Source organism: Drosophila ananassae, chromosome XL (genome assembly GCF_017639315.1).
Source record: "Drosophila ananassae strain 14024-0371.13 chromosome XL, ASM1763931v2, whole genome shotgun sequence".
In the NCBI taxonomy this organism is placed as follows: domain Eukaryota; kingdom Metazoa; phylum Arthropoda; class Insecta; order Diptera; family Drosophilidae; genus Drosophila; species Drosophila ananassae.
Genome location: NC_057931.1, coordinates 8,973,406 through 8,997,709, shown reverse-complemented (window position 1 = coordinate 8,997,709; position 24,304 = coordinate 8,973,406). Strand labels below are relative to the sequence as shown.

General features: G+C 46.5%; 6 protein-coding genes across 21 annotated transcripts; 3 read left to right on the top strand and 3 right to left on the bottom strand.

Annotated features, from left to right (window-relative positions):
- Positions 1 to 67: 67 nt before the first annotated feature.
- Positions 68 to 3,811, bottom strand: LOC6504773 (monocyte to macrophage differentiation factor). 3 transcript variants are annotated; one of them, XM_001966282.4, is made up of 4 exons: positions 3,575 to 3,811; positions 1,867 to 2,101; positions 1,604 to 1,794; positions 68 to 1,528 (listed from the first exon to the last, which is right to left on the bottom strand). In XM_001966282.4, exons 2-4 carry the CDS (start codon positions 2,089 to 2,091, stop codon positions 1,015 to 1,017), a joined length of 930 nt encoding a protein of 309 aa, XP_001966318.1. In that variant the 5' UTR covers positions 2,092 to 2,101; positions 3,575 to 3,811; the 3' UTR covers positions 68 to 1,014. The 3 variants fall into 3 exon arrangements, with proteins under 3 accessions (XP_001966318.1, XP_044572979.1, XP_044572980.1); XM_044717044.1 differs by lacking the exon at positions 3,575 to 3,811 and adding an exon at positions 2,395 to 2,438; XM_044717045.1 differs by lacking the exon at positions 3,575 to 3,811 and adding an exon at positions 2,154 to 2,194.
- Positions 3,812 to 4,015: 204 nt separating this feature from the next.
- LOC6504730 (translation machinery-associated protein 7 homolog) lies at positions 4,016 to 4,749 on the top strand. 2 transcript variants are annotated; one of them, XM_001966281.4, is made up of 2 exons: positions 4,016 to 4,285; positions 4,354 to 4,749. In XM_001966281.4, exon 2 carries the CDS (start codon positions 4,369 to 4,371, stop codon positions 4,561 to 4,563), a length of 195 nt encoding a protein of 64 aa, XP_001966317.1. In that variant the 5' UTR covers positions 4,016 to 4,285; positions 4,354 to 4,368; the 3' UTR covers positions 4,564 to 4,749. The 2 variants fall into 2 exon arrangements, with proteins under 2 accessions (XP_001966317.1, XP_014759791.1); XM_014904305.3 differs by having other exon boundaries at positions 4,077 to 4,285; positions 4,351 to 4,749.
- A 103-nt stretch (positions 4,750 to 4,852) lies between these two features.
- On the bottom strand, positions 4,853 to 6,386 carry LOC6504771 (ribokinase). Its single transcript, XM_001966280.4, has 3 exons — positions 6,004 to 6,386; positions 5,293 to 5,841; positions 4,853 to 5,237 (listed from the first exon to the last, which is right to left on the bottom strand). The coding sequence occupies exons 1-3, from the start codon at positions 6,075 to 6,077 to the stop codon at positions 4,925 to 4,927; spliced, it is 936 nt and encodes a 311-aa protein (XP_001966316.1). The 5' UTR covers positions 6,078 to 6,386; the 3' UTR covers positions 4,853 to 4,924.
- Positions 6,387 to 6,742: 356 nt separating this feature from the next.
- On the bottom strand, positions 6,743 to 9,058 carry LOC6504770 (vacuolar protein sorting-associated protein 37C). Of its 8 annotated transcripts, none has more exons than XM_032453229.2 (4): positions 8,561 to 9,058; positions 8,145 to 8,485; positions 7,916 to 8,079; positions 6,743 to 7,711 (listed from the first exon to the last, which is right to left on the bottom strand). In XM_032453229.2, the coding sequence occupies exons 2-4, from the start codon at positions 8,446 to 8,448 to the stop codon at positions 7,517 to 7,519; spliced, it is 663 nt and encodes a 220-aa protein (XP_032309120.1). In that variant the 5' UTR covers positions 8,449 to 8,485; positions 8,561 to 9,058; the 3' UTR covers positions 6,743 to 7,516. The 8 variants fall into 8 exon arrangements, with proteins under 8 accessions (XP_032309120.1, XP_032309121.1, XP_014759814.1 ...); XM_032453230.2 differs by having other exon boundaries at positions 8,591 to 9,058; XM_014904328.3 differs by having other exon boundaries at positions 8,145 to 8,528; positions 8,591 to 9,057.
- A 306-nt stretch (positions 9,059 to 9,364) lies between these two features.
- On the top strand, positions 9,365 to 9,920 carry LOC6504731. The gene has a single exon (XM_001966278.4). The coding sequence runs from the start codon at positions 9,493 to 9,495 to the stop codon at positions 9,835 to 9,837; it is 345 nt and encodes a 114-aa protein (XP_001966314.1). The 5' UTR covers positions 9,365 to 9,492; the 3' UTR covers positions 9,838 to 9,920.
- Positions 9,921 to 10,308: 388 nt separating this feature from the next.
- LOC6504732 (cytospin-A) lies at positions 10,309 to 21,441 on the top strand. 6 transcript variants are annotated; one of them, XM_032453222.2, is made up of 10 exons: positions 14,403 to 14,629; positions 16,671 to 17,724; positions 17,798 to 17,938; positions 18,491 to 18,667; positions 18,727 to 20,005; positions 20,074 to 20,225; positions 20,295 to 20,414; positions 20,480 to 20,780; positions 20,840 to 21,114; positions 21,183 to 21,441. In XM_032453222.2, exons 2-10 carry the CDS (start codon positions 16,897 to 16,899, stop codon positions 21,270 to 21,272), a joined length of 3,363 nt encoding a protein of 1,120 aa, XP_032309113.1. In that variant the 5' UTR covers positions 14,403 to 14,629; positions 16,671 to 16,896; the 3' UTR covers positions 21,273 to 21,441. The 6 variants fall into 6 exon arrangements, with proteins under 6 accessions (XP_014759792.1, XP_032309118.1, XP_032309113.1 ...); XM_001966276.4 differs by having other exon boundaries at positions 16,667 to 17,724; XM_044717043.1 differs by having other exon boundaries at positions 16,619 to 17,724.
- Positions 21,442 to 24,304: the final 2,863 nt, after the last annotated feature.

The window sequence follows — 24,304 nt, the reverse complement described above, 5'->3', positions numbered from 1 at the left end:
ATTTGTATATCTATCAATGATCGGAAGGAATATGTTTAAAGGTAAATAAGAATAATAGACAGGCTACTCAGTTTTATAATTTTTATTTAAACAAACATTTGAAACAGATTCATTTATGTTTGGAAAGTAAAACATTAATTGAAGCATCATCTATGGGACGGCTAGAGTCCCCTGGATAAAACTAAACGCGATCTGCACCAAGAAACTAGGTCCAACACCGAAATAATCACGGCGAACCCAATACAATATAGTTACAATTACAATTACAACTAGACGGGGGAACAAGAACGAAAGCAATTTGAACTGGCCGCGGGCCAGGCCCCGAATATCAATCGTATAATATCATACAAGTATATAATATACAGCACATCGAATAGTCCCTGGCCATAGCGCCTGGGGGCCATGGCTCGCGGTCCTCCCTAGTCCTATCTATAAAGTATATTGTGTATATCGTCTCTATAATAGATATATATATATATAATGTGTGTACATTGGTATAAACATGTATAATGCAATGCAGGCTAGGCGGGCTTCTTCTACTCTTCAAAAGGCGGAGGGGTGGGCGAGGAAATTTATGTAAAGTCTCTGGGATTTGTACAATTTCACTTTGTTGTTCGCCTTTTGAGTACAGATTGAAGTCTTTTACGTTCTTTTTGTTGGGAAACACATGTCGTGACAAATATCGTGAGCTGGTATAGAAATAGATTATACTATATATAGAAATATGTTGAGGACTATCGCTAGTAATATCAAGTTAGAGATAGAGAGACATGAGCACACGCACAGTTTGAATCTTTGGCAAGACCGCAGATACTGATCACAAGAATCGTTTCGATTTAGTTTGTTTCCTAAAGCTACAATACACCTACTCGTACTCGCTCGAAAAAAAAAAAAAAAATTTGGCTAACTTTGGAGCACTGACCTGGAGGGTGGCTGGCAAATTCGAATACCTGTCTGTTAAGTACTCTAAACTCTAAGGTCTAAATTCGCTGTTTTTTCGCTCTGTTTCCTCTGCTACTGGTCCTGCACCTCGCCAACTCCCGTCTGGCCTGGATACAGGTTCACCAGTATGGCATAGTAATGGCATGCGGCGGCCAACACCACAAATAGATGCCAAATTGCATGGGCCATTGGTATTAGACCGTCCGCCTTAAAGAATATAATGCCCAGAATGTAGAAGGCGCCTCCGAACTTCAGCTGCAGCATTCCGTGAAAGTGATGGCCAGTGAGGACCACCACCAGAGCCGGGCCCAGGCCCATTACCAGATAGAAAAACGTCTCCAAGCACTTGTAGCGTTCGTGGAAGAGCTGCTGGTAGGCTATTCCGATCCCAGCCATCAGCCAGATGACCCACTCCATGCAGAACAGTATTGTGGACTGGTCCGTATTCTCCAGAGTCAGCCAGGGAAAGTAGGAGCCAGCTATGAAGACATAAATCATGGCCCTGTCGCACCGATGCAGCACATTCTTGAGGCTCTGATAAGTCTGCCAGCCAAGGGTGGGCCAAGCCTTTACGTTTTTGGGCGGTCTGTTTGGGGGAAAATGCAATTATAAGTCTCACAATAACAAGGGACAAGGACACCTGGATGAATTACAAACTCACTTGTGCTCGGCGCAGTAGCAGGAACAGTGGAAGAAGGTCGATACCGTGAAGAGCATGCAAAGGGCGCCACCGTAGACCCAGGACACCAGGTACTGGCTAGCACTAGTGGAGCGTTCAAAGAGCTTAATTGCCGCAAACACGGCTGGCACAATCCAAATCCCGTGTGTAATCACATTGGCCACCTGCTCGATCTGTTGGACGAATGTACAACGAATATAGTAATGCCCCGCCTTACCACTGACACCTGACGCCCATTAACTCACCTCAGTTGGTTGGTAGGCGCAACCCGGCCTGGCCTTGGCATTCTTCCACTTCACATTCCGCAGCTGGAGCTTGAGCCTCGAGTTCGACTTGATGATGGACTTCCAGAATTTGCTGAAGAGGTTCTCCAGGAACGAGTACTTCTGCTGCAGATCCTGCATCAGGCTGAGATCCCCATTGACGCTGCCGCTACCGCTGGCGATGCCGCTCCCATTTCCGTTGCTCATTGTGGACAGACTGCGGATTAGATTTCAAATTGGTTGTCAGACTCGTAAAATTGATTGATTACCCCGCCCTGGCCCCGGCCCTGGCCATGGCCCTCCTCCCACTTGTGGGCCAAATGTCTGCGGGCTAACCCGCCACCCACGCCCCCTCGTTTTATGGCCAATTGATTATCATCCGAGCCACGACGTCTCGGCGGCTTATCTTACGCCGTAAACGGCAGCGGAGGGGGCCAGGCCAGGCCAAGTGATAAGCACTTGACGGGCAGGCAAATGGCTGGACAATGGCAGCCCTCTCTGAGAGATTACCCCAGTATGGTATGCCAATTTATGTTCATTTAGGAGGTGATGCATTCAAAATGCGCACACAATGGGCCAAGGCATTGATGGTTTCTGACCCGCCATTGAAACCAGTTCTGATTCTGATTGGCGGCGGCTGCTTATCTCGCGTGCTCCAGTCCAGTCCAGTCCACTCTATGCTCCAAAGTCCAAATCCCAAGAGCATTGGGGTCTTCCAGAGACATGCAAGGTCTTCCAACTTGGTCACAGACAGTGTTTTCAATAATTATGGGTCTCTTAAACTCTGATTTATGATTACTTTTATTTGATTTTTAATATTTTCAATTAAAAAGCAATCAGCAAGTCTCGATTTTCAAAAACTTATCATTTAAACACCACAAGAAACTGTTATTTTTAAACACTTAAGCTTAAGATGAAAGTAGATTCTCGTTAAGAGCACCACTCTGACAGAAAAGCTTCTCAAAATCAAGAAAATGTTGACTTAAAATCTAAAATTATTCCTCCTCCAACTTCTTACTCTGAAAATTCTATATTTTCTCCACAAATTTCTTGAGAAATTGAAAACTTTGTACGGACCTTATCGCCGCTTGAATGAAAACCAATAGGCAGGAAATTATTTTGGGCAGAAGGTAGGTAGTGGTAGTGGTGCCTGTCTCCCGAAAGTATGCTTCGATTCCCACATCGGGGCTGACGGGAGGCCAACATAACGGTCGGATGGATGCCCCCACCGATACTTTATCACCATAACGACTATGCTAATCGTTACAGAAATAGCCCAGTGCCTTAGGCATTCCTTATATATTGGCAATTACCGAACAGCAGGTGAGGTAGTGCAGGTGGTGCACAGAAAGAAATTCATTGTTCTCTATTTTTATCAATTTTTAAAATCTTTTAGCGTAAATAAATATTTATTCTTTAAGGATTATGTGTTCTTATTCCCAATCTTGGAAAGTATCCAATAGCTTTGGGTTCTCCAATTTCTGGCAGTGTCTAGGAGACGGAAGATTGTTTACATCTCGCAGTGAGAACCAGTGGCACGCTAATCCAATTTGCTCGGCTGGCGTCACGCAATTCGGCCATGCAACAACCTGTCCGGCGCCGCACTTGTTCCACCTATCTACCTGTCCAATTTCCCGACTTAATTCAATTCCCCCCAGCCGGAATATACATTTATGCGAGGGAAACTTACCTTTATGTTATTAGTTATTGTTGGTGTTGTTGTTGTGGAAGCGGATGCTGGAGCTTCCAGGTGGGAACGGGGCAAGGTTGCCTGCAGCCTCACGTGACGGCTCGAAGCGGGAATCCCACGCAGGACATCGCTGCAGCAGGCACAGAACGTGGATCTCGGGAAGAATTCGTTATAAACAACGTCCGCGCTCACGGCTGTGGAATCTGTGAATAGAGAGGGCAGTCAGGCGATAGTTTTACATGGGCAAATATTACATAAATATCGATATATTCATAGAGATGGTACAGATGCCCGCTAATTTTGAAAATGGAAAACAATCGAATACATTATCGATAACAGGCAGATCTCTGGTCACGATCACTTTCAAAGTTTAACTTGAAAGCTGCTTTTTTGAAGCAGATACGTTTACGTAAATAGAACTCAATATAGATTTTGATTTCGTATTGTTTACTTTTCCTGTCAAGCAATGCTTATTCTGTTCTTACTTTTATGGCCAAACGAAAAAAGAGAATTAACAGCCCAATTACAAACTGAACTAACAACTAACGTGATTTTAACCAACCATACCATCGAGAAAGAATTGTTATTCATTAAATAATTGTTTCAAATTTGCCACCTGGGCGACCGATAACACCAGCAGCATAGACCACCACTAGGGCCATCGATAGCGATTGGCGAGAAGAAGAAATCGAGAAAACGTGTGTGATAAAGGTGTGTGACCTACCAACAGCGCCAATTTCTTGCTAATATTTAACGTTTTCCGACTATTTTTCAAGCAGAACTAGCAGGGCAGAATGTCTGGACGCGAAGGCGGTAAAAAGAAGCCACTGAAGGCACCCAAGAAGGAAGGCAAGGACCTCGACGAGGACGACATGGCCTTCAAGGCAAAGCAAAAGGAGCAGCAGAAGGCTCTGGAGGCGGCCAAGGCGAATGCCTCCAAGAAGGGTCCCCTGGTCGGTGGCGGCATCAAGAAGTCCGGCAAGAAGTGATAGACAGTCTGCTTCAATCTCACCCGGATGGATGCAGTACGCAGCATTTTCTTTCATACAAGTCTAAACGAAACAACTGAAGCCAACCCATGTGCACTAAACTAAATTGATTGTGTAGCCAGTTCAAACCATATTCTTTTTATACTTACGATTACCATTAAATAGATCATTGTACGTGATGCGGAATGAGGTGTATTCTATTCGGAGGAAGAATCAAACACATGGTCTATGTACGTATTGGGTTCCGGTGCGTTTCGTACGCTTCACTGGAAACTACTTTATGGTGGTATTATGATTCTGGCCGAGATTTATTGTAAAGTAAGTACGAGGAAGGGCATCCTCTGCCTCCGCACCTCGGGGCTTAGGCGCGTGGAAAACTGCTCTGGGTTCCTGGCATCTGGACGGACTGGGAGGCCACGGCGCAGGCGGCTGCCACTTGTTCAGTTAGTTTCTTGTCCGTATGACGGGCCAGATTGTGGGCCAGAGCTCCAATGAAGGCATCACCAGCTCCGGTAGTGTCCACCACCTTTTCTGGCGGCACGAAGGGCGCCTTCACATGCTCAAAGACACCTGGCTTCGATTTCCATCCCAGAACGGCGCCCAGCTTCCCCAGGGTTATGATCACCGTGTTGGCTCCCATCCGGATGAGCTCAGTGGTGGCTACTTGGGCTTCTCTACAAAGGATAGGGAATCAATTAAGGCTAGGAAGTGTCCTGCTAGCGTACTTACTCAACGGTCTCGATCCTGGGCACCTTGGTCATGAGGGCCGCCTCACTTTCGTTCACACAGAAGATGCTGGCCAAGGAAAGCAGCTCGCTGGGCGTGTTCTCCATCGCGGGAGCAGCATTGACAATGGATGTGCCCTTGAAGGCTTTCAGGGCCGTCAGGGTGGCCTCGATGGGGGTTTCCAGCTGGCAAACCAGTACCTTGGCCTCCTGGAACAAGGAATCCGCTGCAGCCACGTCGCAGGACTTAAGGCACTTGTTGGCTCCCACCACAATGATGATGTTGTTCTCGCCTCCGTCCGAGACTCCGATCTGGGCCACACCTGTGGTCTGATCCTCCAGCTGCTGGACATGCTGCACATCGACACTCTCCGCCTGGAGATGCTTCAGGTAGTCGATGCCGAAGCTATCCGCTCCCAACTTGGCCACCAGGGCTGTGCGGGATCCCTGGCGAGCAGCGGCCACACACTGGTTGGCACCTTTGCCGCCGTATCCGGTCTGGAAGCGATGTCCATGGAGCGTTTCTCCGGGCTTTGGAAGGCGTGGGGTGTAGCTGGAATGAGAAACGCATAGTTTTGTTAGAGTTCTTTGGAGTTAAGGAGGTCTAGGAGGTAAAAAGTGTGGACTCTGCATAGATTCTAGGGCTCAGATGGTGTCTCTCAGTGGGGGACTCCCACCCACTTTCCTTTGTTTCCAAAAACGATCTCCAACTCACCAAATAAAATCTATAATGGCAGAGCCGAACACCAGCACCTCGATGTGCTTCCTTGCGGCCAGTTTTCCGCTCATCTTGCTGGCCGTACTCCCTGACAGTTGCAGCTGACAGTTCCAATCACTGGCGAACGAATATAATTTATTTATATTTCCTCCGGCTGGTCCGCTGGTCCGCTTATCGCCGCAACGAGTGCTATAATGTGACCCGGCTAGAGGACAGGGGCAAGGGCAAGGGCAGGAGCTGGTTAACCTTATCAGCTAGCCACTCCACTCATGGCCAAAAGCAGGAGGGGGCCGGGCCAGTGGGTGCTTCGGAACACTCCGCGAATCTAAGATAAATTTTTGAAAAAAAAAAAAAAAAAATACACAATTTATGACCAAAAAGTTGAAAGTGAAAAATACCAAAAAAACATACCAAAATTACAGGGTTCCCTTTTTTTCTAAATTTTAAAAATCTACTTCACTTTTAAAGCTAATAGTAGGCGGGGAACTCAATTTAAATAAAAAATACTTAAATAATAAATATCCTAACGCTTTAAAATTTAAGAATTAAGTGTCTAAAACAAGGAACTACTTAGTATTTCCTAAAATATTGATTTTTGAGTTTCAAAAAAGCGTTTTTAACAGAAAATAAATTCAAAAAAACAAACACATTTTTAGGAATTAAATTCTTACTTTAAAAATAATTAAATACCATACATTAGTACACTGAAACACCAATTAAAAAGAGACAAAAAACATTTAGATAAATCATAAACTTTATTTTAAATATACATAATACAAATAGAACGATTTGGCTGGCCATGTGACAAAATAATGGACCAAAACGAGTATACCTATTATTGGGAGAATCGTGACGGAGTGAAGAAATCTATTTGGGGAGATGGACTTGGATTTGGGACTGGGACTGGGACTGGAGTTTGGATATACAGTGTCACTGATATCTGGAGATGGGGGGTGGATCTGGACATAACACAAGGGGTTTCCCGCTCAAGGAGTATAATTAGAATTATTTGAAAGCCTAGCACTGAGCTCTGGCCTCTTTCTTCTACCAATTTACAAGTGTTTCTTTTCAATTATTTTGTTTGTTTGTGTGTTTGTTGTTGTTGTTTTTTTTTAAATATTAGCCTACAACTAGCGAGCGTTTTTCTTTGCATTTCATTACTGTTTTAGTGTTGTTTGGTTTTCTGTTCTCCTGAACGGACAAAGCGGCCCGACTGATCCGTTTCCGGTCCGAAGGATTCCTCTAAACCTTCGATTACTGCTGGCCGCCATCGACTGTCGTTTATAAATCTCCGCCTTTTTTTTCCAGCTCTGTTCAGTGCGTTCCTTCCTATCCTTATTTATCTTCTCCCTTCTCCTCTCTCTGTGGGCCAGAGGTCCTGCTCCTGCTTAGACTCTATATTGCGACTCGCGGCGGCGGCGGCGGATGGATGGATGGAGGTGTGTGTGTGGTATGTGTGTTTCTGTGTGTTACTGTCTGTGAGAGATATTAAACATTCATCATGTACATCCTAGATACCAGCTCGTTCCAAAGCACTCAGCTGGTTGCCCAAACGCTCCTCCTTGGCTTTGCGCTCGGCGCTGATCTTCTTGGAGCTCTGGTAGGTATTGAGGAACGTCTGCACATCGATTTTCCCGTTCAGGAAGTGCTCCACATGCCGATCACAGTCGGCATCGGCATTGGAGGCAGCAATCTGAAGGAGTTCCTATCGGGAATTAAATAGAGAAGTGATGGATTATTGGAACAGTCTTGTGGAACAGAAGTTCCAGTTCTTAAATTCCAGCTAACTCAGGTCTACCCATAACTGGCCACTTGGTTTAGATGGAATTTAAGAAAACTGGACAGCTGTTATGGGAAATTTGATGACTAGACTAGATTCCATAGACTCCCCTATGAACAGGACACTCACTCTAATGTGCTGGGGTGCATACTCCTCGGACTTTTTCAAATACTTCTTGTTCAGCTGATCGCACTTCTCGCCCAGAGTCTTCAAAGCAGTGTAGTCATCGCTGAGCCGTCGCTTCAGCTCCACCAAATGTGTGCCCTTGCTCTCGTTCTCCCCTGGAAGGGTGTCTAAGGATTAGGATTGGTTCTTGTTGGATGCATCACATCTGTTGCATCATCATCATCATACATACTTGATATATTCTCCACCTGGTTCATCATCGAGTCGAGCTCCTCGTTGAGATGCTGCACCACGGACATCTCCTCGATGAAATCGTCGAAGAACTCAGGATCTCTGTCCAGCTGTTTAAGTTCATCCAGCGATAATGTGGACAGATTGGGCATATTGGCACCCTCCTCTTTCCCCTTAACCAACGCTTCACCATTGTCCTGCGTCTGGCCTTGTCCTAGTCCTTGGCTGGGTATGGGGCTGGGGCTGGGGCCTTGATGGGGGGCGTGTTGGGGATGACCCTGGGGCGAGTGTTGGGTGGTGGGCATCCTGTATCGCTCGAGCTACCGTTACCGTTTCCGATTCCTATTCCAGTTCCAGTTTCCAATAGCTGTGTGCGTTAGATCAACTTCAAATTTACATTGTGTCAGGCCTACTCACCAACACATCTAACTCAATCCACACACTTACTTGGTTTTCCAATCCAAAAATAATTCCAAAATAGTCTCAAGGATAGTCTCCGAACGCCACGGAGCAGCACCCTGTGACCTCCCGAGGTGCCAGGACCCCAGCTACACTGCCAAGGACTACGCCGCGAAAATGACGCAGTGTGTCGTTGCAAATTCTAAAGTTCCTGAACTTTCTGTTTCGGTTTCTGTCTCCGCCGTTTCTGTTCTGTCCGGCAGCTCCCCACTCCGCTCGCCCAGCTCCACGGATGGCAGGGAATCTCGGTGGTTTGTTGGTTATTCCTTCCTGGTCGGCCTGCTGGCGGCTAATTCCGATTTCCGATTTGTGCAAGTGGTGCGTTGGTTTTGTTTGCCCCGATCGGAGTTTCATTATCTTCTGTTCTGGCGGCGCAACAACAACGTTCGCCTGCTCACAAAGCACCGTTGTTGGTTGGCTCGGCTGTCAGGACAGGGTTGCCAGCCCACCCTGCTGTTTTTAACCCTCCGTTGAAGGTCGTTGAGCTCGTAATCAATAATTTATTGATTTAAATATTATTTTTTTAAATAAAAAACTATTAAAAGAGTTTATTTATTTCTCTAAGAAACGGATAAATAGAAACATTTTCTTTTGAGATATTTTTAACACTTATTTTTTATCACTGTTTTTATTATTTTATGGTTTAACTTATGGTAGCTAAGAGTTAAAACTCTTTTTTTGAAAAAAAAAACTAAAAATTTCAGAAATAGCAAGGACTCTTTCCTTTCAACCCCCTTGGCAAGCAGAGGGTTAAGTTATGTGCCCTCGAAAAGACTCGACAACCCTGTCACTTACCGTCAGCTGTTCGCACTCCGTTTTTGTTTACCATTTTGGTTTCGAGCTGCTGCTTTTATATAACATTTAGCGAATAACAAGTGTTTACTGGCGAAATGGCGCTGTTCGAGATGAAGTGGCTGCGTCGCATGGTGCGACGCCACACGAATCCCATTCCGGAGCACCGGGCGGAGATGTGGAAGCGGCGATTGAGCATCGGCTACGCCATCCTGGCCTGGCAGGCGTTCGGCCTGGTCTGCTACATGGTCTACACCGGCAGGAACGACTGGGCCAAGTTCTATGGCTACAAAACGGAGGAGGATCTGGCCTTGTCCCCAGCCCAGCAGTTCGCCAGGCACCTGAATGTCGAGGGAACTGGCAAAATCATCCGCTTGTCCGGCTTCAAGAAGGTGGAGGAGATTCCATTTGACGCCAAGGAGGCGAAACGAGTGAAGGAGTAGCTGGAAGGCTGATTTAGCTTATAGTTTAAGGTCTTTTTTTTGCCAAATGCTTTGTTAGTTACCAATAAACTGTATGAATCATATTTTTGTGTTTATTTGGGAGGAGAACGGGCAGGGGAGCTACCGGGGCGATTTGCTTAATGAATATGAACTATTTATTTGTTTACACTTGTAGTTGGCTGTGTAGTTTCTCTTGTATCCTTATAGTAAGTAAACTTTTCCGGCAATTGTCTTTCCCGCGTATGTTTTGGTTTTGATATTAGTGATGGCACACCGAACAGGCCAGATGTTGTGCTATCGATAACAGTAAATCGATAAATTTTCAAGAGTACCTCTTAATAATAGTAATTTTAAGTATTTCTTCATTTTTCATATAATTTAGTTGAAAATGTATCCAAATTGAATACATTTAAGTATACACAGCGACTGTAAGGTCTATTAGCTCAACAACAATCTTGTTATCGATAAATGCATCGAGTCATGGCCATCACTAGGGCGACGCGACCGCGGCAAACACAAACAAAAAGCAGCGCGTCGCGGATGGTTCGGCCACGAAAGATAACACAATATTTACGGCAAACAACAACAAAAACAAACGTAATAAGACTGGCGGTGATTATAGCGAGCCTTCGGAGTCAAGTCCTTAGACCTTCCGTCCTTCGCGTATCGGTGATTGCAGCCGAGATAGCTGATGGCATCTCTTAAGTGACAAAAAAAAACAACAACAAACAAGCAGAAGCAACAGAGCAGCGCAGTTGCAGTCAAACAGCATCCCAGTCTAGGCCGGAGCAAACGCAGTTTTAATTGTAGCGAAAAAAAAAAAAAAACAAAAACTAAATGAATATTAATTGCCGAGGTCATCAGCGGTGCTCCCCATTTTCCCCCCACCACCATCACCACCAACCTCCTTTCTCTGCAATCTTTTTCTCTCCTTGCTTTATGCGCGCTGCTGCTCTCTTCTAACACTGCACTCTCCGCGTCCGTCTGTAAAAAAAAAATAACGGGACTGACGGCGGCCCCAAAGCAACAAAACAACAATAACAATAACAACACATCAAATGGCATTTGCAGTCGTCTAATTGGAATTTGTGCAAAAAGAAGTGGAGAAGGAGGAGAAGGAGAAGGAGAGGTGGTGGTGGAGAAGAAATGCCAAAGAGCCGCAAAATAATTGCTAATTAGTTGCATTTTTTCCATTGTTGCAAGGCTTCGGCAACGAATTTCTAATTACTATTTGCAACTTGCAACTGCCACACACACACACACACTAACTGCACAAGCAGCTGTTTGTGTTGCAGTTGTTGTTGTTGTTGTTTTTGTTGCATTTCTCATTATTTTTGTTTTTTTGTGTTTGTGTTTTTTGTTTTAGAAGAAGAAGAGTGACTAGAAAAGGTCAAAGGTGCAAATGCCGCTCTAATACATAGATACTAATACCAACACACACACAGACATACAGAGAGAGGCACCTCCTGCAACCTCTTCTTGCAACATTACTGACAAAAAAAGGGTGAGTTGAAAAATAAATAACAAAAAAAAAAAGAAAAGCATTTTTTTTTAAACTAAATAGCATTGTTGCTGCCGCTAGTTTCGAAAACTATTAAAAGCGCATTAATTATATAATTTCGGGGAAGTGAAACTTCCACTTTCTGCTTCCACTTCTAAGCCCCAGCAACAATACAACATCGATAAAAAAACAGAAAAAAACATAAAAAATGCGGCAAAATGTGAACCATCAACAAAGAAACTTACAACCCGAAGTGAAAGAAGCAGAAGTCGCGCATAAATATTTATATTTTAGAGTCGATGGAGAGCCACGGCCACGGCAGCCGAAAAAAATAGAGTTAAGAGTGAAAATGAAACCGTTTTCTAAAAATAATTTATTGTCACTGCCTCGCGAGCATTTCTATTTAAAAAATAAGACAAAAAACAGAGGCAGGGACAGGAAAGTGTCCAAACATATGGCCTTTTAGATAAAAAAAAAAACAAAAAACTTCCCAAAACACATGTAATATTATAATAGAATAAGAGATAGGCGATCAGGGGATACTCTCACTAAGGAGGTTCTAAAAAAAAAGGTCTTAATAATGTATATTTTTAAGAAATTATAGAAAAAAGGAGCTAAGTTATCTAGGGGATCTTGAAATATCTTATACTATAAGTTATATTTTTAAGATCTATAGAGAATTTATACAAAAGAGAGTTAGGATCTAGCATATCTTACTAAAAAAAAGTATCTAGAAACAAGTTGTAATGATAAATTGTTACAAGTTTTAAGTTTTAAGAACTTTAAGGAACCATTTTTGAGGTCTAACCCCAAACTAGACCCAAGAGTTCTTAAAAATAATACAATAAATACTATATAATAGTATATTATGACTTAATTACTATATAATAGTAACTACTCTAATCCCAAGGCCTGTCAAGACCTATAATATAAAATGATATATGATAAAATATAAAAAAAGGTCAGATCTTAAAGGATAGTATGCAGATTAGGATACCCTTGGCTACTCTTTCTATGAGTGTATCTGAATATATGAGTGTGTGGCTTAATTAATAGAGTTATTGCCGTCAGACCCTAACCACAAGATAATATTTAATTGCTCAGCCCATTCGACTTTGATCGTATGACACTATTCCACCATTTGTGATGATTCTGCCTCCGACTGGAAGAGGGCTGCTATATGGACAGTAGTTCTTTTAGGGCTTCGATTATGTCATAGTTCGGGAACACCTGATCCCCTGATCCCCTGGCAGTCTGCTCTTGAATTATTACGCACTCTTCCCAGATCGTTAGTGCACTTTTTGTTCCCACCAATATACATACATACCCCCTCTGCCATAACTATGGAGCGTAGCGCAGATTTCATTGGGGTGCCAAAGCGTAACATTCATAAAGAAACTACAAATTCACAGAGCCACTGCTCCCCTGTTTTTTATATTTTTATTTTTTATTTTTTGTGGCAAGTCTCTTACCGAAGTGAATGGCCGGAGGGGAAATGGGCCCTCTCGACAGCTTCTGGTTATTTTATTTTTATTTTTTTCGAATGAATGGCCAAGTTTTGAAGTTTTAACTGGCTGGTCTTTGGCCGGCGCGCTTTTCTCAGGTGGCGGCGGGTAATGTGATCCGAAAGGGAGGTGGAGTTGGTTATCAGAGGGGGCTGCTACACAGGGAGAAAAGGGGTCTAGGGTCTAGACTACCAAACGCCTAGACCTCCAGACCACAAGACTATAGATCATCAGTCTCTAAGATGAAGACTAGACAGTTTCTTGAATGGAAACCCCTTCCTAAACTAGCCTAGTCTGCTAGAAACTACTGTACTTTTTCTCTCAGTGCCTGAGGCGCCTCAACGATAAGCGTAAGCCCTGTTTCGGCCTGGCTTTTTGGTCATAGACCTCCAAGTCATAGTCCCCAGTCTATGAAGTACACATGGCTTACGAACAATAAAAATCATAAAAAAAGAAAAAGAGAAACGTGGAGGGGAAAGTGTGTGGGGAAAGAGGGAGGAGGAGGAGGCATAGGCCGAGAGAGAAACAACGTGGAAGTGGCAGAAATGCAGAAAACCGCAAATGTGCCCCCAACGGGCGACGCGCTTTGCTGGCTTTTGCGGTTTCCTCGTCTTCAGATCGGTTGGTTTCTTGGCCAGGTTTGATAAGGCCACCCCTCTTCCCCTTCCCCAGCCCCCTTCAGAATCTATGAAGAAGAAGCTTCAGAAGAATCTGAAGAAGAACACGAAGAATCTGAGCCAGCTGAGACACACTGACAGAAAAAGAAACTAAGATTTTCGGAAAGGATTGAAGAGGACCACCCCATCCCACCTGGTAGTCCCATCCACCCTCCTAACCCTTTCAGAACTCAAACCCCTTGCCATGTGTACTATAATTTAATAAAAAACTTAATCCAAACCAAGAAAAAAAAGGACAACGCTTCAGGGACTCTACCAGTCTTCCAGTCTTCTTGGACAAGATCGGGCTATCCTCCTTCCCTCCCTCCTATTAGGCAGAGGATTTGGGGACACGAGGGGGAGTCTTCCGGGCGGGTGCGATTTGGATCTGGGATTGCGCCTTCCGCTTGACATCATCGCGCTGGGGCTGGGACATATCCGGGGGTAGCTCCTCGTTAGCAGCGCCGCCTCTCAAGCTGGGTAGGTCCTCCAGGCGGCACTGACTCCACAGGGTGGTTAGCGATGAGCCGATTAGGTCCAGATTGGGGCACGAACTGGTGTCCACGATTGTTAGTCCGCTCGGGCTGCTCTTGTCCTCCAGGAATGACATCTTCTAATTTTGATCCACTTTTTAATTTTGTACAAATTGTATTTTTTTTTTTTTGGTTTTTTTTTTTTATAAAAAGTGCGTGTGATTTTCCATACCAGTAGAACTCAACTGAACTTACGCTAGAATGTTTGGGAGTAGGTTAAATTTTTCATGGCCTACCCACTTCCATGGCCTACTTTTCGATTTGAAATGTATAATTTTTGGCGCCCTCTCAGTGTTGGACAACGCGCTACGCATGCGCCGTGCGCCGAGCGCCCTCTGGCGTCGGAGTTCGAGTTGCTGTACGCGTTAAGGTATTTTTGTTTGGCCCGACGATCAGAATCAGAAATCAGCAGCAGAAAACGCGCGTCGCATTGTTGTCTCTGCTCGTGTCGCGCACCTCGTTCGCTCGTTTGCAATTCCCTTCGCTCTGTTTTTTTTTCTTTTTGTTTTTACCTTTTAAATTATATATTATTTTGTTGTTTGTTGCTGTTGAAACATTAAATGTTTGTCAAACAATCTGAAGAAGAAACTCGGCTCGGTACGGTGATTGTGTTCGTGTGAATGGTTTGTGGTTCGTGGGCTTGATGGTGTGTGTGTGTGCAGCACACATTTTAGTGTGTCAGTGTATTGGTGTGGAGTTGGCTTTTTGTTTTGCTGGCGTATTCCGGTTTTTGGACGAATGCGAAGAGTTGTGCGAAATCCAAAGAGAAAAACAGAAAGAAATCCCTTTTACAGTTATCTGGTGCAAAACAATTAAACGGAGGTTTCCGTTTATATGCCGTCGTCCCCCCACTCTCTCTCTCTCTCTTTGATGGGGCATGATCTCCCCTTTTTCTCTCTCTCCCACACATCCTGTTTTGATCTCGCTCTCGGGCTGAGCCCTCTCCCTTTTGCAGTGTTGCACAACACCCAATTAAGGGCGCGATTTAAACTCGCAATTAAAGGAAAAAAAATTAGCACTCGCCTGCTAGGTGGTGAGTTGTGTCTTCGCCCAATTATCCAACTTATCGTTGTGCAAACAAGACCATTTCATGGAGGGAGATAAAGCCAAGCGCTCACCTGATAAAGCCTAAACCTAAAAAAAGTACCATGTCCATCAGCAATTAGGCCGAAAGTGTCCCTCAAATGTGAATTTAATGTGCTGCTGGTGATGTCATTTCAATTTAAGGCCCAGAGCAAAAAACAAAACAAACAAATTTGCGTGTCGAGCGTGGGCCGGAGCTGTCAAAAAAGGCCAAAAAGACGAATTCAAAATCAGTCGAGGCCATAAATGGAAAATCAGCGAAAACTAAACGCCCGCTAACACTATAACAGTGTTTGCCAACACTGCCCAGGTCGCGTGTTGCAAGTGCAGCAGCGCTGCTGCGGTCAGCTGTCAATGTCATGTGTCGTTAACAGTGGCGTAGTCAAGGTTCTCAACAGGGGGTGTCTTCTAAACAAATACTGGGGAGCAGGCCACCCCCTCTTCTTTGTGGTATTCCCCTTTCTGCTGCAGTTAGGCGCTGCCCTGCTCTCGATGTGACGCGTCGTGACATGAGTAATCCGGCATATGACAATGAGAAACTGGGCAAGAACACATGAACAAACAAGCACGCACGCACACACGGCCCTTGTGGAGTGGGGTGGGGTGGGGTGCAGGAGTCCTCGATCCCGCTCTCTGTCGCTCTGCCTAGTAGTTGCTCTCTCACCCCACTGCGCTTACTCACACGCATACGAGTGTACAGTAAAGGTCATTCGAATGGATACCTGGGCATCTAAATAGGGCAACTAGATAGTAGGAAGCTAGTAGCGACTAACTGCTTGTCAAAATGAAAAGCATTAGGAGGAGAAAGGGGAAATCAAGGAGGAAATAAGAGAGAGAAGTTGGTAGAACCCCCTGGTATTTGTAATATTTAAATAAAAAATAAAAAAAAACAGAACCAGAACAGAAAACCAGAAAAAAGAGTATAAATAATAGTCAGTTTAGTTTACATTAAAATACCCCATCTCTAAGCCCCCCATAAAAACCCCCATCTCTAAAACCCTACGAAGCCCTGCTCCTATTTCGCTCACCTCCACTGTTTACCTGCCTTTTGGCGTACGTGTGAGCTGCTCTGCTTCTCTCTTGCTCTCTCTAGCCCGTTCGGTGAGGGGGAGGGGGGACTTTACTGTCCGGCACCTCATCACTCCGTCCAGTGACATTCCGGCAGTGGCTCCGGCTCCAGAATTTCAATTTCAGTCGAGTGTTTATTAATTGGAGGAGTCTGAGATTGTGTTTGTGTGTGTGTGTGTGTTTGTTTTGATTCTTTCGCTCTCTTCTCTCTCTCTCTTGAGATCTCTCTCCCTTTTTGGGGACAACAATGCCAGGCGATTGTTTTGGGGGGCTGCACAAACGGGTTATATTGTTTGTGGCAAGTCACCAGTTGCATGCAACATTAGCATCTGGGCTGAGGCTGCAGAGCTGCAGCTTTCCTCCATTCATTCCGGCATTCATTCATTCCGTCGGTGGTCGTCTTGCATTACAAATACCATTTCCCATTTCGCACAGAAGTTTCACTTTTTTCACTTTTTTTGCCGCAAACTCGCTGGTGGAAAGAAAGCAGAGCAAATTGAATCGAATTGATAAACGAGCCAAGCCAAGCCAAGTGTATTTGTGATAACAGACGCGTCCCAAACAAACATGTACAAATAGCCGAACGTAGATACTAGATACGCGATAAACAGAAGAACAAATAACATAAAAGTGACAATAAAGAGACGGCGGGAAGAGTGGATGGTTGATGGTTCACATTCGGTCGGAAGAGCAGGATTAGGAGCGAAAGCACGATGATCAAACTGAAATCCTTGTTCCGCAGAGGACAGGGCACCTCCAGCTCCAACTCCTCCAACTCGTCGCACAAGCAGCAGCAGCAGCAGCAGCAGCAGCACTCCAACAACAATCGCCAAAAGTCACAGTCCAGTACGTCCCTGAACACGGCCCATGAGCAGCAGCAGCAGCAGCAACACAATCTTGCAGCAACAACCAAGTTCTATCCCCAGGAGGCGGCCAGCTACGAGAGGGCCGTGGATGTGGGCGATGAGGAGGCACTAAGGCTCACCAATCAACAGCAACAGCAGAGGCGACAACAGCAACAGCAGCAGCAGCAACAGTTGCAACAACAGTTGCAACAGCCACCGCAGCAGAGCCAGACCTTACCCACCAAGAAATCAAAACTAAAAGGACAGAAGCAACCGAAACAACTGCCAACCAGCAATGCCACTGACCAGGAGCCACTGCAGCAGCCACCACCTCTGATGACTTCTGTGGCAGCCGCGCCACCACTGGTCCCTGCCACCGGCAACACTAACTCGAACAGCAGCAGCAGCAACATCAACAACAACAACGCATTGGCCGCCTTGCAAGATGGTGGCGCTGCTGCCGCCGCTGCAGCAGATTTCTATCAGCAACTAGCAGCAGCAGCCACCGCCTCAGCCACATCCTCCAACGGCAGTAGCCAGAGCACGGATAGTCATAGTCCGGCGGCAGCAGCAGCAGCAGCTGTTGCAGTAGCCGCTGTGGCAGCCAGTAGCTTTCAACAACAACAGCAGCAGCAGCAACAGCAGCAGCAACAGCAACTTATCAACAGCGAGCAACAACAACAGCAACTCTTAGAGGTGACTATGAGATAGAATATCTTACTATATAGAATATATACTAAGATCTAACCCCGATGGGGGGCAATTGCAGGCTAACAACAAGATGCAGGAGCTGCACAAGCAGCTGGAGAGACTGGGCGGCGAGCAACTGCAGCTGGAGACACGGATCACGGAGCTGCTGCCATACCAAAGCGAGGTGGCCAGGCTGAAGGGTGATCTGGTTAAGATGCAGGTGCGCTTGAGAGGAGAGGGGGCGATTGGCAGGCATTGGCAGGCGGGCGGGCGGACGGGTGGGCGGTTGGCAAGCTGGCTGGGTGGAGAAACCACACCACAAGTGCCTGTTGTCATGGCTGATTGATGTTTCTGATGGTCTTGACACCCTGGCCGGCATTCCATAAAGAGTAGAAGTAGTCTAGAGGTCTTATTTCTTAAATAGTTATGGTCTAGAGGTCTATTAATCTATTAATTAAGAGACTCTGGAGAGCTCCTTCGTAAAGAATTCTTCAAGAAACTATCCCCCTACAGGGTACTCCCAGTTGAGACCCTCTAGAACCCACCACCTGGACCATGTTGCGGGGGCGATGCGCTTCACTAGAGTCCAGAGACTAGACCTAAACCCAAACCCAAACAATAACACTGACATTCAATACGATGTATAGGCTATGGAGTCCCTTAATTGACTTGAAATCGAATAAATAACTAATAAGAAGAGCTTTTGCGACGCAAGTGACGCAAGGTTAGAAACGGCTACTGATCAGTCTGGTATGTGTGCGTGTGCTTTCAGAGTCTACAGGAGAAGACCCAGATGGAGATCGGCAACCTGAAATACGAGAACGAATCTTTGCGCAATCGGCTGCGGGACGTTGTCAACTCGCCGCTGTCGGACGCGGAGAAGCACCAGATCATCCAAGACTCGCAGCGTTTGCACAGCTCGGCCCCAGCCTCGATAGCCCTGCCAAGTGTAAGTAGTCTGAGAAACTTTCATCCCTTCCTGATACTCATACTCACAATCCTTTGCAGACAAACGACGCCCAGGATGGCACTCCTTGCCTCACACCCGACTGGGACAAACAGTCGTCCTCCAGCGAGATTTCTGTAGCCTGCCTGCAGGACAAGATCATTCAGATGGAGGAGACGCACTACTCCACGAATGAGGAGCTGCAAGCGACGCTCCAGGAACTGGCCGATCTGCAGACCCAGCTGACCGACACCCAGACGGAGAACGAACGGCTGGCCGAGGAGAAGGACGTCCTGTTCCAGTCCTTGTGCCGACAGACCGAGAAGCTGAACGAGTCACGCACCCAGATCAGTACGCTCCAGGAGCTGCTATTGCGGGACACCAAGCAGGCGGCCACTGAGGTGAGTGCCTCGGAGCGGGAGGAGAAGCTGCTGGATCTGATCAAGACGTCGCAGGAGGAGCGCGAAGCCGTACTGCTCAAGCAGGAGGAGATGGGCGCCGAGCTGGCGGAGCTGCGGCAGGCCAGGGAAGCTGGCCAGCAGGAGCAGCAGCGGCAGCGGGAGAGGATCGCCCTGCTGGACTCCCAGCTGGATGCGGCCAATGCCGAGCGGAGGCAGGGCGAGGCCCAGTTCTCGCAGGCCAAGGACGAGATCTCGCAGCGGGCCATCGAGATCAGTCGCCTGAGCACTCTGCTGGAGAATGCCCGCTCCAAGATCGAGGAACTGGAAGCCGATTTGGCCCGTGGGGATAAGACGGATCTGAGCGATGTCCTGGACGCTGCGCGCAAGGAGAAGGACGCCCTGGAGGAGCGGGTGGCCGAGCTGCAGGATCAATTCTCGCGGAGCCAGGCGGAACTGCGGCGGCTGAAGGAGCAGCTCTCGGGCGTCACCGAGGAGTGCAAGGTGGCCAAGAACAATGCTAAGTGCGCTGTCTCGCACTTGGAATACCGGCTGGAGCAGCTGCAGCGGGAGAAGGACAAGCTGGCCGGCGAGTGGCAGGTCCTGGAGGAGCGCGTTGCGGAGCTGCAGGTGCAGTGCAAGTGCCACCAGGAGGACAAGGCCCAGCTGCAGTCGCTTCTGGGCGAGACGCAGCGTCATCTGGGCGATGCCAAGGTGCAGTTGGGCGAGACGGAAAGACGGCTGGAGCAGGAGACCCAGCTGCGCCGCAAGGAGGCCGAGGAGTGGCAGCAGTTCCAGGCCGATCTCCTGATGACGGTGCGCGTGGCGAACGACTTCAAGACTGAGGCGCTCAGCGCCCGGGAGCAGCTGGTGCTCGACAACAAGACGCAGAAGGAGAAGATCCATCTCCTGGAGCAGCAGCTCGACAAGCTAACCAAGCAGCGTAGGTTTTCTTTAGAGGATTAGGTTGATATCTTGAAACTAATGATCCTATTCTTGACAATCCTTTAGAACTGCAACCGTCCGAGACGCCGCAGTCGGTGCTGTCCACGGTCCAGCGGGAAATGGAGATGGCCACCAGGCGGAACAAGATGAGCTTCAGTCGCCAGGACTCCAGGCTCTCCGTGAAGACGCTCATCGAGAGCATCGAGAACAACAAAACGGTAAGGGGCTAGGGGCTCACTTCCATCCTTAAGGACACTTCTCTGAACTCTCTCCACTCTCTCCCGCAGCAGGCCAAAGCTGATGAGGCGGAGTCCCACTACAGTTCCACGTCCAGCTTGAACAGCGGCACTCCGGAACTGGGGCACACGCCCATCATTCTGCCACCGTCCAGTGACTGGCACGAGAGCGTAAGTGATGGGATAGCGCCTTCCAGACGTCCTTATTCATGTCCTTTTCCAACTCCTCCATGTAGCTACGCCTGCCAGTGCTGCAGAGCAGCAATCTGCACGTGAACGTGGGCAGTCCGGCGTTAGCCAGCAGCTCGGGAGGATCAGCTAGCACTACCAAAGCCACATTGCCGCTGCGGGATCAGCAGTCGGCATCGTCATCAGCGTCGCATCAGCACCAGCACCTGCAGCAGCAGACGTCCCAGCAGAGCCAGAGTTCGGTCCAGACTCTGTCGCAGCCCTCCACGCCGGCCACGCCCAGCAGTGCCGGCAGCAGCAGCAGCAGCGGCCTGCCCTTTGGCAATGTCTCAAAGTCCTTTATCAGCGGTACGAGCAGGGACATCTTCTCCATCCCAGGATCAGTAATAATCCTCTTTTCTTGGCAGGCGAACGGAAGGATCCGCTGAATATGCTGGCCAAGAACGGCGGCTCGAAGCGCAATGCCCTGCTGAAGTGGTGCCAGAACAAGACCGTGGGCTATCGCAACATCGACATCACCAACTTCAGCTCCTCGTGGAACGACGGCCTGGCCTTCTGCGCCATCCTGCACTCGTATCTGCCCGATCGCATTCCCTACGACCAGCTGAGTCCAGCCAACAAGAGGCGCAACTTTTCGCTGGCCTTTGCCGCCGCCGAGTCGGTGGGCATTGGAACGACTTTGGTGGGTCATCAGATCACACCTCCTTCTATTTAGATCCTCTACTGACCAGTGACTCTATCCCCTTTCAGAATATCAATGACATGTGCCAGATCGAAAGACCCGACTGGATGCAGGTCATGTCCTATGTGACGGCGATCTACAAGTACTTTGAGACCTAGACTATGAAGGAACTAGCTTTTGTGTATATTGATGATTTCCACATCCTGGACAGAAATCTTTTAAATCAACAACCTCCCCTCCCCCTCCCCCTATCCCATTAGATATATATATATATATTTTTTTTTTGTTAAACCCAAAAATATTCTTGATACTGATACTGATCCTCAAGTGTGTCTACGTCCATGTTCTTGCCCGAGTGCAGTGGTCTGAAGATGGCATTTTTGTTTGTTTATCGATTATTATCGGACTATCGATTACCTAGTACTTCTAAGACACGATTGGACATGAATCATCACAGTCTTCGGTTCGACTGCGCTCGGGGCGAAGTAGTTTCTAAAAAAAAAGATTATTTTTTTTTTATATTTCTATTGCCTGGTACAGAGTTTATTTTTAAACGCAGAGACATGATATGAAGAAGCCTAACTATAGGATTAAAAAAAAAAAGAGAAATGGAGATGGTCCGGACTAGCTTTAGCATATATACTATTAATTATTTATTCCGACTACAACAGATCACTATAACTATAACGTTTAAACGAAAACAAGCTGTATTTCTCTCAACGATTCATTCTACGATCCTACCATAAAGAACAAAATGCAAAAAATACAAAATACAAACAGAGCTAGCTTCTAAAAAAAGCATTGAAAAAAATTTAAAAAAAAAAACACTGTTTCATTTAATAACTGGCTTTGGGGGGATTACCGGGCGGGGTTTTTAAATGAAAAATTCCTTGAAAACTTTATAGCCTTTGTAATCATGGCCTTTCTGAGCCGCGCTGCTTATTAAAATGGATCAATCTTGGCCAGGAAGCTAAGCCGGGCGGACAGGCCAGGATGCCGGAATGGTGGTGGCTGGCAGTGCCAGTGATGAGAGCTAGTGATGGGAGTACTCTCAAAATGGCGTTCAAAAATTTCCCTCCGAATGGGAGATGGGGGGAAAAAATTTCCCAAGGAGCTGAAAAGAGATGGCTGCTTTCTTCTCCGTTGCTACAGTGGGCGGGATTCCGGACGTGGTTGGTTGAGATTTCAGTCGGATGGGTGGGCTAGATGGTGGGCTGGATGGTGGGTGGGTGGTTGGTAAGTGGGTGGTGAGTGGGTGTGGCATGTGGCCAACACAGCGGCGGAGCATTTAATTAAGTGCCCACGCCACGGGGGTGTTGAAAAGCGAGGAAAATGGAAATGGGAAATGGGGAAATGGGAAATCGGCGAGGAAAACAGCGTGCGATTTTTTAGTTCCGTTTTTTAATTTAAAACAAGCCGATGATTGATGTACTCGAGGCTAATGAGGAGAGGCATCCGAAGCCACGGGAGGATAACGAAACTGATGTCCTGGGCATTCTTTACAAAGGATACTAGGCTTTAGTATCCTTTAACCAAACTATGAAACTCTTTAAATGAATTTCATGAGTGACTTGGCCCGAAATTATCCCAGAATCTAAGCTATTCCCGGACACTCCTGTTAACTCCTTCTTGGATGAGCGCTCGACAGGACGAAATGCGTGCCAGTTGCCGTGTCCTGTTGTTTAGACCAAAGTCACGTAGTACCAGGACATACTAAACTATATCCCCCCCCCCCCCTACATCTGCGGCTGTCAATTAGTCGGCTCCTTGTCCTGCTCCCCGCACTCTGCACTCCGCACCTCTCTGGCACTCCGTCCGGCTCTCCTTAATGTCCGGCACATGTCCAAAATGAAATTAAACGCTGACGCATCATTTGCTGACCATCAGAGACTCCCAAAAAAAATGGAAATAAAATAAAATAAAGGGGGTGGCCTGGTGCGGGGAAAGGGCAAGGATAAAGGAAAACGCTTAGTCATAAATCAAGAAATCGGCAAAAATAATTTCAATGCGGCCAGGCCAACATTTTAATATACAAAACAGACTTGACCAGGCCAAAGGACAAAGCTCACAGATACACTGAGAAAAGGGGGTAAACATGGAGCTAATTAGGTGGTACTAGCACTAGGAACTAGGAACTATAAAGTTGTAATATAAAATAGTTCTAATTAGTAACTAAAGGGAAGTACTATTCTCAGGAACTATCTTTTGTCCCAAAAAAGGGATAATCTAACTATTTTTTTAATAGAGATTAATTAAAAACACCTTTAGTTACTAAAGTTTAGAGTTTAAAGAGGTTTGAAGTTCAAAAAAGTTTCATAAAAGGTCACAAAACATATTAATATTTAAAGACTACAGAACTACCTTTAAAACTAGGACTAGAATTGGGAATACCTTCAAAAATAGTTACTATAATAATAGTAATAATAATAATATAAACTACTAACCCTTTTTTCCAGTGCATTTATTCACTCACTCATCCGGTCATTCATTCCGTGGCGTTGCAACTATAAAAATATTATCTATAGTTTCCACTTAAATGCACAGCGGCACTTACCGGACGCCGCTCGTCCTTTCTGTCCTTCTGCCCTCCTGCCACACCCCTCGCCCATTACCACCACATAGACACCAACACCAACACACACACACACACACACACACACATGGATAAATCATAATGGGTAATGTGCACTCATAAATGGATAAGCCAGGCGGTATAGTGGGTGCATATGCTCCATGGACGAAAACAGAAGTCCGACCAACACGTGATGGTGAATATGAATCCGATTATGAGTGCTGCGGAGTGCGGAGTGCGGAATGCGGAGTGGGTGGTGGCCTGGATCCCCAGTCAGATTTATGAACGGATAGTGTCCTGGGTGGACATTGCTCATTCGGGTCAGGTCGTGTCAGCCGGGTGGCGGGGGGGAGCGCTTTGTGTGCGTGTCATTTATGGGTCATTTGCCAGAGTTCCACAATGGAGACAAAGGAAACCCAACCTGAACGGACAACAAGTGAGACTGGGGCTGGGAGTGCCAGAAAAGGGTATATATTTCAAAAAAATATATTTGTTCTTTGGGAAACACATACACAAGTCGTTTGAGGTATTCCGCTTAAGGATCGGATGAGAATTGAAGAAGATATAGACATGGCAAGAGGACTATTACTGAAATCCAGCGTTTCTTTAGGGGTTCCA